This window comes from Pholis gunnellus (assembly GCF_910591455.1).
Source record: "Pholis gunnellus genome assembly, chromosome: 21".
NCBI lineage: Eukaryota > Metazoa > Chordata > Actinopteri > Perciformes > Pholidae > Pholis > Pholis gunnellus.
Window position 1 is genome coordinate 10,755,177 of NC_136548.1, and position 13,583 is coordinate 10,768,759.

Genomic DNA, 13,583 nt, shown 5'->3' on the forward strand with positions numbered 1-13,583 from the left:
TTCATTAGTTCTGCCTATTAGATGAATGACTGCAGGTGGGGGTAAGCAGGTATCAACACCCCGAGGTACATGCGGACCAGGCTACCAAGCAAAAACACACAAAACCTCCTCCATGTTGATATTCCAAGCAATGTCTATCAACTGTAAACAGGAGCAACGGTAGGGAGTTCTTCCCTTTGCTCTCATTCCTCCTACACGTTCATCTCGGCCAAAAACACAGAAAGGAACCAATCAGCTTGAAAACGCAGAAGCTTTTTATCACAGGAAACTTGTTTAATTCCTGACGTTTGGAATCTCGTCCATTAAAAAGGCTTTTGGCAAAGGAGTTGACCCTGAATGTCACCTTTTAGACAGTAGCCAGAGAAGTGAGCTGGGCCAGACTGTGACTGGAGGGAGCTACCATTAAAACGAGAGATGGTGTCGACTTGGCAGTTTAGTGCTCAAGTGCTTGTGTTTACTGGGCCAGCTGATGTTAAGTAGAAGCATGTAGGGTCAAATGGAGACAGTCATGGGTGGAGTGGAGTTTATTCAGTCAGGATATCTTGTTAGTTGTCTGATTAATGGTTAATATTTCAGTGAAAAAAAGGGAGTTATCAAAAATGACACCACTCTATAAGGTTTAGATTAGAGCAATCGTTTGGGAAGGTCTTTGACCGGTAAGTTCTTCCGAGGAATTGGGAGAGTGCTGGGACTGCGACCGGGACAGGGTAGTTTCCCCTGGTCTGTTGTTTAGTGCGGGGGCAGCACAGGGCCTGAGAAACCAGATGGCTTTGTTGTGTTTCCCTGATGAGCCTGCCCAGCTACTGGCGAGGTCACAGACAAATACAGTGCGGAGGGAAGAAGGAAGGGAAGTTACTGTATGCGTTTGTGTGAGAAAAAGAAATCACGCTAACAATGACTGAAATGAATAAAACCACATATTATTTTGATGTCATTCATAATACACATCTGTCAAGGACGGTCTTGAAGTAGGCCGTGTGGTCACTTCCTGCCCTGACTCTGTACTGCATTTACTCAGCGGATTTTTCAAAGATAATTCCTGTAAGGTTTTGTGCAGATGTACCGTAGCTTCTTGTCTTAAAGCAGGACGTTAAAAACGTACTGTAACAAAACACAAAGCAGGCCAAACACAAAGACACACACAAGCAAACAGCGCTTTTCTTTATAATGTCCAGGTTACTCTAAACACTGTGTTCATAGTGACATACTTTTATTTAGAATAAAAGGAACACAGTCATAAGAAAATTAGCTGGAGCAAAGTAGCAGTTAAGCATGTTTGTTGCATTATTGCAAACTACATAACAGTGATAAAACAAGTGGACATCATAAGAAACAAAGCAAGAACAAAGCCGTCCAAAAGCCTGCGCTAAAGAGCACTCGTGGTTGTCCTTATTTTATGAGCTACATTGGAGAATGAGGGAGGATGTCTTGAAACAGAGGTTATCATTTCAAGCCCTTGGTGTTAGCAAGTTAATTATCTCAGCAAACCCTCAAACATCCTTTCAGGATATGTTTTACTATCAAATGGATTTGATTAAATCATTAAGGTACTTACTAGGTTCCAGGTATTATAGAATATGTAATTGTTCAAATGTAAACTGCTGCTTACTATGGACAATAGATGGCTACGGTGCAGCAGAACATAACCCGACGTCAACAAAAAAGCAGAAAGCTAGCTGTTGCGGTAAGGCACATACAGGACTCAGTCTATAGCAACGATGCAGATCACTAGTGCACGTCTACATACTGTACCAGTGTTTCCTCTGGACTAATTCTGCAGTGGTTGACAACCACAGCGAGTACAGTTGCAACAATACCACAATTTCCCCTTAAAACTTACAGGGGCACAAAATGAAAGTAGCATTTTCTGAAGTAATTTGAATGAATCAGCTAGATCGACAGCTACCACTGCAAAACTAAATAGATTGAAACACTGGTACTTAGAGAGGCGCATCAGACCCGTGCATTTACCTTCCAGGCCATACGAGGCAGTAGAGGCTGTGAGGACATCGGCTAAGTGGGAAAACGGGCAAGATAACATAGGAAAGGAAGGGAGTGAGAATAGAGTACCAACGTAAACTGAGACATAAGTGTTAAAAACAAATAGAAACAGAATAAAAGTGTGAACAGAAACTGATTCAAATGCTATAAAATAAGAATTTAAGTAGTAATTCAGCCTCAGATCCAGGGAAATCTTTAGTTACGTTTTTGTGTTAGTTTTGTGTTTTTAGAGATTAAACCTTGCAGTTCTTCCTTACCATCTGACAGAGACTCATAGTCGTAGTCGTATTCGTCTTCTTCCTCTTCTTCTTCCTCATTGGTGTGGTTGCCAGGCGAAGTAACCCCGGGTGACCCATTGCTAGCCTGGGCCTGCATGTGGGCCAGCTGGTGAGCCTGTAAAAAGAGTTAAAATACTGTAAAAAAAAACAAAGAAACCAAACAGAGAGTGTTGCAAAGTGAGAGTAAGAAATTAAAAAAAATTGGACGGGGGCAGAACTAATATTTTCAAAGATATACCTGTATCAGATATACGATCGATACCTCCCCATTACCTGTATATATAAGCTCTTATCTTCAGAGAATCTATAGCGCGTATATACTGCAGCGCATTATGTAAAGCTAGGTGAAAATAGTGTGATGAGGTGTACATTTAAGCATATTTGCATCTATTATTTATGTGACAGCACTCTAATCACCTGTGCTAGATATTGAATGTACGTACTAATGCTCCCTGCTAAATATAAATTATGCATTTATTATGTGTGAGGACAGGATGTCTTTCTGTCGACCTTCTGTTTGAGTATGTCCACCGGCGCCTGGTGCGCTTTGAGCTTCTTGTTCTTGAGGAGGATTCTCCCCCGCAGCTGCAGCGGCGACGGCAGGTGAGGGTCGTCGCTGAAGTCACTTTCGAAGAGGAAGCGCGTCACGAGACGTTCCCCAAACACCGTCTAATGGATAAACGTCAAAAATGTGAGAGACAGATGTCAATAAACGGTTGGAACGTAAAAGTCCTTTTATCAAAGCATTGCATTAAACAAGCCCATGATGACGTAAGCCACTCAGAAGTCAGTCCCTAGGGAGAATAGGACGCTGGGAAGTTTTATTAGATGAAAGCACGAAGATGTTCCATGATGTTTCTGTCGACTGGCCTCGAGTATACAACTTTTAAAAAAAAGAAAAGAGGGACAGTTGTAGCCTGATGACCAGAAAAACAAGCCTCTGGCTGGAAGTTCACCAGTTTGAATGCGCACAGCAGCCGAGGGAATTTGGGGAAACAAATGAGTGGAGTTGATCAAAAAGTGCTGTCACAAGTGCTACCGAGGGAAGCGTGCCCATCTGGAGGAGTGTGCTTGTACCAGAAATTAAGACTACATGAAGGTGTAGGTGCATGTGATTCCCAACATATAAAGCAAGGTATTGCTCAAAATGGAGCACGTGTTCTTAGAAAAAGTACTTACAAAGTATTTCAATGGAACTTTACTTACAAGGATTTCAAGGAGATGCCTTAAAATGATTAAAAAGTGATGAGGACAGTCGTATCTTGTATATTTGTGCAGAGTCTACAGTTGAGATACAGCTGATGTCATACCTTGAAGATTTCAGCCATCTTGCGTTGCTGTGGAAGGGAGCAGTGGTTCTCGATGGACAGGATGACGGGCATGTCCGAATTGACAAATGCGGACCGGCTAACTGCCTCCACCACATCCTGGAGGATCATGGGAGAGATTTCATTGTCAGAGACATCACTCAACGTCAAATAAAAACATTTTTCATTTACATTTTTGCCAAAGAGCTATGGAAGCCGTAGCAAGGACAATGGTCAATGGGCATCTCTTTTCTGAATTGAATTATTCATACGCTAACCTTGAAGGGTATTTTAGTGGTAAGTGTGTGTCCATGATAAATGACTGGCATGCCATCATCTCCATCCCAACAGTCCAACTCGACACTCCTACAGCCTTGCAGCAACACCTGGTGAAAGATGACATCCAACGATCAGACGCAAACATGCAAATAGGAGTCATGGGTCCAGAAAAAAGAATGAAATACGCTGAAGCAGGCAAAGAGGCTCACTTACCTGACTGTACAGCTCAACAGAGGACTCTCCTTTGAGCTGGTGTCCAGTCAGATAGGTGTTATGAGAAGACTCAATGTAGTAGTAGGACAGAGGGTACTGCAGCTCCTCTGGGCTCATCTGGGATTCCTCATTACGAGAAGCGAAGTTCTCCTTATCCATCAGGAACCTGTTATTGAGAGAGGGCTGGTTAGATAACGATACATGGCTGATTACAATTAGCAAGCAATCACAGAGACTTTTGGTAAAATGTTGTAAATTCAAAACAAACTTGAACTCAAACTGTTTTAGCATACAGCATGTCAAGTTTTTCAGTATATACTTTACTTGTGCTCAGTGACATGAGTACAGAATGTATTTTGGTTTTTTTGCCCTGTACCTCGCAAAGCCTTCAAATGACATCCAACCCATTTGTCTCATGCTTGATGAGGGCTCAAATTTCTGCAAGAGAAAAGCGTAAAACAATCAATCAACATTGATAAGCAGTCACTTTTTCTTCCATGTTATATACATTCATCTCAGCATATTCACACATCTGCATCCTTTTCTCTATCCCTACAGTAACTAAAGTTTAAGGCCTCCATCTCCACCATCTCTCCCTCCAGTTCACGTTTATTAAAACTGCTTTCCTCGCATTGGTTCACCCGTTGCTTCCAGACTCTACCTGTATAATGCTGAGAATCTCATCGTAGCTCAGGTGCTCTCTCTGACAGTTGACGAGGAAGTCGTTGAGCTGAGGGATAGCCAATCCCAAGACGCCTAGCGATGCGTTTTCCACTCCCGTCCCGTTGGTCACGATGCTGGCTGCTGCAATGGCGTCTGAGATCTGCCTCTGGTTGTCAGACATCTGCTGCCTCGTCCGGATTAACAGGCCAAGATCGGAACCATTTCGGGTTAATAAGTCTGGAGGGGGAAGGAAGAGATTAGGCAAGAGTAATGGAGAAACAAAAAGAGAAACAGTGCGGTGCACATGCTTTTGACTGCTCATGACATATATATATTAATGTTTTAGTTCTTTTACCAAGGTCGGGCTGCAGCCCCGAAACTTTGTCGTCTATGCTGAGGTTGGTGTAGAGAGGAGCCGACTCTGGACTTGAACGGCTGCAGGGGACAGCAAAGGTGTCAAACAGCTCCTTCAGGTCCTTTCGGCTTCGGATACTGTGGAGGAAACAACACGGCACCATTTACTCCCATTTCAGCCACCAGCAGTTGTTATACTACAGACACTGATGTGCAGAAGCATCGCGTCAGATCAGCAGACTAAACAGTTTTACAAAAGCTTAGTTGCTTTTTTCCGCATTAAGTTAGGATCAATTTACCCAATCTCAAATACATTCAGTGTCATCTGCATTTCTTTGAAAGTCCAGATGAAAAGTCACATTATAGACTTACATTAGTATACTTTGTTGTAGTAATATTTTGTTGTCCTTGTATTGGCAAGTGTAATTTGTTTATATTTTGAACAAACTGGACAGACAATGGTCTGATGGCTAAAAAATAAGCAGACTCTGCACTTCCCAATGTCTCTGTTTGACTTGAGTTGAGCAAGTATGGAATATTTTTGAGGAAACTGCTGAGCAGCAGATGAGAGGACACACTACAATCTAAGAAATGTAGGACTGGTATGAGAATAATCCATTGCTTATCAAGGAAAGACATTGTTTCCTTTTTTGGAAAAATATTATTGAAGCTAAATATTATACAGACAAGACTCCTCGGAAACTGTCCTGGGCATGATAACCTGGAGAAGCATTTGTTGAATGTTTTATCATACTGTCTTTAGCTACTATTGATAAGAACACAACAATTATACAACAAGAGGGGAGTGAGGTGGCAGAAATGAGCAGAACATGTGCAGTATACATATATCAATGCTTCAGGCCACTAGTGAATGTCAAATGATTATATACAAGCAGAACATTGTGTACCTTACTCTGCTGTTACTACTGTGCACCCAAAATAAAAATAAAAAATGAAACAGAATCGAGACTAATATTTGATATCCGATACCTGAATGACTTGAAGAGCTCAACAAACTCGATGAAGCTCATCGTGCTGTCAGAAATCATGAGATTCTGGAAGCCTTTGAAGCAGCCTTTACCTCGGCCGTGCCATGACCTGCTGCTCCATGCCCTACAACCCCCAGAGAACAGTGAGAAAGAAAGAACAATATCTTAACCTTTTAGATGTCAGACTGTCAAACCTCAAGTCTTCATATACAGCAGGCTACATACCCTGGCTGCGACTTGGCCGTTCCTGAGAGAATCGGAGAGGATTGCGGGCGTGAATGGTTGGACCCTGCCATACTGGAGGAAGAGGAGGAGGAAGAGGAAGAAGAGCCCAGCAATCCGGGGCTTTTGCTGGATGAGAGGGAGAATGGTCCAGGGAAGCTGTCCTCTGTGGAGGCAAAGAGGACTGAGGGTTAACAAAAAAAATCATACAGACAATAGAGTGCCGTAGGAAATATCCTGTCAAGATTGTTAAAATATAACACCTTTTTTTATTTTTTTTATTCAAATAGCTTCGTAAAATGTCACCTGGGTCTTCTTGGTCGATGCTGTCAGACTCCGGTCCATTTCGATAGAGTCCCTCCTTACAGCTCCGTGTTTTCCTAGAAACCATCTCGTCATCTGTGGCATCCCCACTGTCTCCCTGTGTTGAACGTGTAAACATACGTGTTATGTTCAAAACAACAAACAATTCAGTATCAAAAATGTACCAGTACGTAGCTGTAATAAGGGGAATAATGTAGATCAAGACTGAACTGTGAAATGGACCAGAGTCTTTCCATATGTGTAGTGTACGGAGCAGTTGTATTATTAGAGAATACAGCACGAAACAGGGAGCTCTGTAAAGGCTCTTAACATGTCAAACCAGTGGTACAATGGTGGAAATTCATTCAGAAGATGAATCCTGAAAGGGAACCTGTTGATAAGAGTCTCAGATATATGTAATGTGATTCAATGCACTGACCCTGACAAGGACCTTCTTCTTCTTCTTGGTCTTCTCATTGCTGCTCAGAGGGCTGTTTTTCTGGGCAGCAGATTTCTCCATTCCGCCCGTGCCCATGTTCCACCTCCGCCCACCGAACAGCTCAATTGCATGAGCGAGTGTGGGGCCTTCGTACCGGCCATCCTCCTAACAGAGAAGAAAATACAGACAAAGACAGAAAGTAAGCAAGCGCACAGGTTAAAACAGGCAAGGTTGAGCTGGGGACATATTTAATATAAGGCATACATACAAAATCCTCCTTTTATTTTGCATACCTTTGTGTGCTGCACACTGTACATTTTATGACCATAGATAATAAAACTTGCTCAAAATGACACACTAATGGCATTATTTAAAATTGAGAGAAAAAAGAAAACAGCAGAGCAGAAAACACACCTAATACTTTGCTTTCACTTCATCCTCCACCACCTTTGCTGTCCACTTTAAATCCATGCATTATTTTTATTCAAACATTGTTGGAAAAACAGCACACAAGAAAAGTATTTTCAAGGAAACACGATCCAGTTCAGAGTTTACCTGATACAAGCTGACATACTGCTTCCTGAGCCACTGCAACCTTTGGTCAGGAAACTTCTTTAATTTTCTGGAAGCGTTCACCAACTCTGACAGGCCTTTATGAAGCATCTGTGCCGTGTGGTTGGGGGCCACAAAGTGCAGGAGTCTAGTGGCAGCGGTTAGGTGAGTAGATGAAATGTTTAGTAAACGGCAAAGTGTTTTTAAAGATGTACGAGTGTAGCAATGCACCAGTGTTCAGAAAGTGGATCTCAAAGCACGGCCACAAGGCACTTACCTGTTGTCTGTGGTACTGAGACCATAGAGGAGGCTGACACCATTTTCCTCCACCGTCATCTGGCTCAGCTTGTTTTGCAAACACACAGCGTGGACGTCTACTCCCTGATGACCCAGGAACACTGCCTGTACGTTCAAATAAACGGGAATATTATCAGTGCAATCTAACTCGTGACTGTCAAATGCTATTCAAACACAGAACTCATTACTAATCCGACAAGATGAGTCAATATTCTTCCAATGCAAGTTTGACAAATTTGAGTAATAAATGAACATAATTGAAACAATGGTACCAATGTTAATTTCAAGACACAGCTTAAGACAACATGTTTTACTTGTTTTAAGGTATACAATTACAATGTCTGCACTAGAATAAGGCTAAATGTGAAGATTTATACGGTGTAAATACCAGATAAATAAAGCTTTTCTTCATTTTCAACACACCTTCACCACTCCCAGGTCCAAAAGGCCCTCTGCGAGTCCTGCCACTACAGCCTGTCCTAATCCCAGTGGTTGCTCTGCGGGTGAAGCCCCTCCGCTCTGAGGCTTACCTGCCATAAAACACACACCGACACATTTACGATATGTTTGCAATATAGTAAAAGCATCGGAAATTGAGCATCTTCTGCAACATTTACAACCAGTTTAAATTTGATGTGCTACAAAAGACATGGCGTCTACTTACCTTGGATAAACACATTTAAACATGTTTAAAACATAATAATGACACAGGAAATATGTTAAATCATGGATGTCTGTTTTCCGTTTGTTTAGAGCGTAATACTGAGAGAAGAAATGGGTCTCGTCTCCATGAGATATACACACTTACACTTGTACTGATGACAAGGCAGCTCATTTTATGATCTTTTTAACACATTTGCCTAAACAAAATCCCCCACTTCTTGTAAATAATCTTTAAGAACAATGGTTAACTGTCTCACAGCAGGAAATTAAACATATTGCGAAAATACAACAAAACCCTGAACAATACAAACCCCAGAAAACAAGATTGTAAGTCAAACCGACAACTCATATGAACAAAAAAATGATAACATGAATCAATGCAAAAAGATGTAAAAGGCTTTTGAATGATACAGATTTTGTCTTTTAATGACAGTCATAGTTTACCCCAGGTGAGTGTTGTGTTGTCAGGTTGTAGTCGCAGCAGACAGCGAGCTGTGAGGTGGCTGTCCTGGTCGTAGTGGATGACCGTAGCCCCCTGCAGCAGAAACTGGTGAACGTCTGGTTGCAGTGAAAACACGTACCTAGTAAAAGGAAATTACAGAAAGATTGTGGCGTTTGTCTGTTGAGCTTTCTGTGTGTGTTTGAGTGCGAGTGTGTGTGTGTTTCTTACCAGGGAATGAGCTCGGTGCCGTGGCTGAAAGCTCTGTGCGTCTCTTCGGTCCCGTGAAACTCCACCTCTTTCACCACCGACTCAGACGACAAGTCGCCCTCGGAGTCCGACAAGTCCCCCACCATGAATCTGAAGAAGTTGGGTTACATGAGCAGAGATTCAGTGTGGAATAAGGGTTCAAAATGTAATGTCTGAATTTCTAAGTTTTAGTTTACTGACTTTAATGAAATCAGATTTATTTGTTTTCAACTACTGTAGAAATCATGTAAAGCAGTTATTAAAAAAATGCAGTGAGGTCCAGTCAAAAGTAAGAAATGACCTGCATCAAAAGTAAGATACAAAAATGTACTCTGTACTTTAGTGCATCGGTTAAACAAGCAAAAGCATCATGCATTTGTCATTGCATGACGTTAGGTGGTAGTAATGAAACTCCGGACACTCTTATAACCACTTACAAGACACGGTTTGATTCTGACGGTGTCCTAACTGAATGGGAACTAGAATGGGAGAAGGGGACACAGAAGGAGGAGGGGAAGTGTGAGACGAATGAAGAGCAGACAGAGATGTTTCTAATTAAGTTCTCAAGTGGAAAGAAAAATAGCAAAAAGAGGATACCGGTGGGAAGATCAGGAACACAGAATTCCTAAACCTCTTTGAGTAAGAAAGATAATAACGATCTGCATCCCACTCCAGTACAGACAGATGAACACTAGACGCCGAGCCAAAATGAAATGTGTTGTTATCCTGAGCTCTCACTTGAAATAATAACTCAGAGTCAGAGAAAACTGTCCAAAAAACTGAGAACATCATCCAGGTTCCCTTAATACAAACACCACAGGCCAAGATTGAACTGAAATGAGTTTTCTAACAACATTGGATGTTAGTGTCCAAATTCCAGCTTGAGTCATTAGCGGCCTGCCAGCAGTGCGCTGACGAGTACCAGAGCTCTGTTCCTTCCTGTTCTGACAGGAAACTAACCTGTTATCTTTTATCTCTGCGACAAAGGAGTTTATATGAAATCCCAGCATCTTACTAACAATCTGCAAATGTGTTCCTTCACAAACCCATTATCTTGTGACGGTGTTTATGAAAGACAATTGTGAAAGAAAGTAGAACGACTGTGCTGCAAAGAACATATATTCCTCTCTAAAATCATTACGAAGCAGATGTCTGCTGTGGATGCCACAGAAAATGTCCGCAAAAGCCTTTTAAGAGACTTCAAACTCTGTGACTTTAAACTAAAAAGCACAGGAAAAAGTGTTTTCCATCTAAAGATGCACTTTACATTACAGCTTCATAATAATATGGTAATAGTAGTGTAAGAGTTTGATAACAAAGAGGCAATAATCAAAGATGCTAAAATCGAAATTCAGAGCATCAACATGGCAACAAACAACTATTTGCGATGTAAAGATGTAGCGGATTTGAGAATGAAGTCTCTCTCGCACTCTGTGTGTTGTAATACGAGCTTATGTGTGCTTTGTTTACGCAGCCAGTTCGGCCGTGTTTGCATGTTAGAGCATGCACATCCCTGTGTATGTCCCCCTCAGAGAAAAAGTGTCTATGAATAGGTAAAACAAAAAAAGGTACATTTTGGGGAAAAAAAAAAATTTGGCAGAAAGGGTCACATTTCAAAACAATAGCTCCAGTCTGCCTTAACGGAGTGGATCTAGGGTGCTTCAATATAAAGTAATATGGTATTATAATAGAAGCTATATAATGACTAAAAATGTAACATTTGGGGTGAAATGTTCTATTAAGCACCATAAGGGATCACGGAGAATGAATGAAAACCTCTACACACCACCTTACAGAACCAAAACATAAATACATTAAAACAAGAAGCCAGAAAAACAAGGAAATACAGTTAAACACCAGTAGAAAACAAATGCAGTGTGCAATCAACTAACACACAATGTGCCAACGTCTTGATGGACTGGGTCAAATGCTATGTGCCATTTGATACGGCACTGTGTGTCTCATAAGCTTGGCCACAACTTGCACAACACCCCGACAGATCATCCTTCAGCTGGATGGGTTCAAGACCTTGTTATAGAAAACATTCACCCTTCTAAGCCATCCTGTGTGCTATGCTAAGCTGTGTGGTACACTGAAAGAACTCGTGTCTTTTTTTGTACAAAAGAAAAATCTAATTTGTCATGCAAAACAAGTAGGGGAAAAAAAGGGGTACTGACTGATTGCGGCAGCGGTCCCTAAAGGAGTTATTTCTGGACGTAGGGGATGGGCCAGTAGAAGAGGGACTGGTGGAGGCCTCGTCAGGATCCTCTGCCTCCAAACTACGATTACAAGATCTGAGGAGCAGAACGAGGAGAGTCAGAGGAGAGTCAAGTTAATGAACATTTTTAGATCAAAGCAAAATGGTCGTCACTTTTTCAAAAGGTGTGGCGTACCTGATAATCTGGAGGATGTTGCTGACGGTGGCTTCTTTCTCTGGGATGTGTAGTCCATCTGAACCGGACCGCGACATGAAGTTGTGCTGGCCGCTGTAGTCAGACACAAACTAGAGGAAGGACGATAGACAAAACAAATCAGGCTCGAGTTATAATAACGTGATGTCTGAATTGTGCCACTTGAGTCCGTTTTATGAGCTATATGTGTGTTTGTGAATGCTCATGCAGTGTCTACTGTACCTCTATTGAGTCATCTGTGTTATATAGAGGTGGTTTGAGGCTGATGATGCTTGCTGTCCCATCCAACGCGTCACTCAGCTCCTTCAGAAAGACCCCACAGAACGGCACCACCTATTGGTGTAGACACGGGACAGAGAAAAATATCCCATTATGGCCTTTTACTGTACTTTAATTATTTCATTACAGTAATGTGGACTATTGGTTTGACCAAACCTGAATAAACAGCAACCCCACCTTGCATCCTGGGATGTTGAGAGCTCTGGTCACAATCTTCTTGTACTCAGAAGAGGATTCGTGCTGAGCCATGGCGTCCTTTAGGCTCCTCATGGTCTCAATGTCTGACTGGTCCATAAACTGCCACATCTTCAGCACCTTGCGGGACCTGGACGACACAGAAATGAATCCCTGTGTACAGTATGTGAGCATAGTGTAGTTAGCGTCTGTGTGTGCCCACCTGAGTCCAGCCAGGAACTCCATGACACCGTTGTAGTTTCCCATATTCCAACAGCATTTAGCGACATGGACCAAATAGGAGAAAACCTCTCTCTTCTCCTCCATGGAGCCTGCCGTTAGGATCAGCCACGTCACCCACGAACTCACCTGTTGATAATGTTTACAGTTACGATCACGTCAAAGATTATAAACAAACAGGTACTATATTTTTGGGGATTATCTATGTATGATAATTCAAATTATATCCATTTTAAATATTCAAAATAAACTTATTTTTACGGAAAACATGAGCAACCTCTAGTGATACTATATCTGTCTGTGCTGTACATAGCTACATGAAAATGTGTTAGGTTTGTCTAATAGTGTTATAATAAGGTTTTTAAGACTGTGTTTTTATGTGAAGGAACTGTGTGTCGGTTATTACAAGCAGTTACAGAAACTCGTGTGTGTGGTCTTACTTGTGCACGTGTCATCTCTTTTAAAGTCTGGTATGGCAAGCCGTTACTGAAGTGGTAACGTATGCACAGGACTATGCCAGCTGGCCACACACTGACACGCGCACACACACACACACACACACACACACACGAAAGACTGAGATATGTATCGGCTGCTCTCCGTCTCTGAGCTGACGGTTCTCCAGCACGCGCAAAAAGACCCGATGGAAGAACGAGATATGTATCAGGGTCAGCTTCCTTTCACATTCTCTGAGACTGACTGACTGACACACACACACACACACACACACACACACACACACACACACACACACACACACACACACACACACACACACACACACACACACACACACACACACACACACACACACACACACACACACACACACACACACGCTAACAATACAGGAAAAGATCAGATTTCAATCTGGCTGCTTCTTGCTCTCTAGTGTCCGTGTCTCTGTGTGTTTGAGCCTGATGAATGTATTCACACACACACATAAAAGCACACACACAAACTGAAACTCACTAACCCCCTTGCAGGCAGTAAAAACATCCCCCTGGCCCAGAGATCTATTACTGGGTTATGCAAGGGTCTTTAAAGCCCACCACAGTCTGACTTCACAGGGACAAAAAAAAAAAAAAAGCACACACACACACACACACACAGTAAAAAAACATGTCACAAAGTACTGTAGAGTTTTTGTTGGAGGTTGTGATGAAACCCTGGTAAAATGTCCCATGTCACCTTTGACCTATAAGTGGATTCATTCACGAGCAAGCACAGA

The 13,583-nt window shown here is 42.1% G+C and overlaps 1 protein-coding gene across 10 annotated transcripts in view; it reads right to left on the minus strand.

The window, feature by feature from the left end:
* plce1 (phospholipase C, epsilon 1) overlaps positions 1-13,583 on the minus strand; it is a 73,012-nt gene that overhangs the window by 9,836 nt on the left and 49,593 nt on the right. For 7 of the 10 annotated variants that reach the window (XR_013767569.1, XM_079182358.1, XM_079182352.1 and 4 more), the window contains 22 exons: positions 12,116-12,481; positions 11,882-11,992; positions 11,642-11,751; positions 11,426-11,542; positions 9,231-9,359; positions 9,005-9,141; positions 8,321-8,427; positions 7,878-8,002; positions 7,604-7,748; positions 7,049-7,213; positions 6,613-6,727; positions 6,310-6,472; positions 6,086-6,208; positions 5,097-5,233; positions 4,740-4,978; positions 4,455-4,516; positions 4,079-4,244; positions 3,865-3,972; positions 3,590-3,706; positions 2,790-2,948; positions 2,259-2,394; positions 1,972-2,013 (listed from right to left, as the gene is read on the minus strand). Coding sequence is in view for 9 of the 10 variants with exons in the window: in XM_079182358.1 (XP_079038484.1) it covers positions 1,972-2,013; positions 2,259-2,394; positions 2,790-2,948; positions 3,590-3,706; positions 3,865-3,972; positions 4,079-4,244; positions 4,455-4,516; positions 4,740-4,978; positions 5,097-5,233; positions 6,086-6,208; positions 6,310-6,472; positions 6,613-6,727; positions 7,049-7,213; positions 7,604-7,748; positions 7,878-8,002; positions 8,321-8,427; positions 9,005-9,141; positions 9,231-9,359; positions 11,426-11,542; positions 11,642-11,751; positions 11,882-11,992; positions 12,116-12,481 (3,079 nt within the window). In the remaining variant the exon portion in view is untranslated. The remainder of the gene's footprint in view (positions 1-1,971; positions 2,014-2,258; positions 2,395-2,789; positions 2,949-3,589; positions 3,707-3,864; positions 3,973-4,078; positions 4,245-4,454; positions 4,517-4,739; positions 4,979-5,096; positions 5,234-6,085; positions 6,209-6,309; positions 6,473-6,612; positions 6,728-7,048; positions 7,214-7,603; positions 7,749-7,877; positions 8,003-8,320; positions 8,428-9,004; positions 9,142-9,230; positions 9,360-11,425; positions 11,543-11,641; positions 11,752-11,881; positions 11,993-12,115; positions 12,482-13,583) is intronic. The other 3 variants (XM_079182360.1, XM_079182353.1, XM_079182359.1) reach the window with 3 other exon arrangements.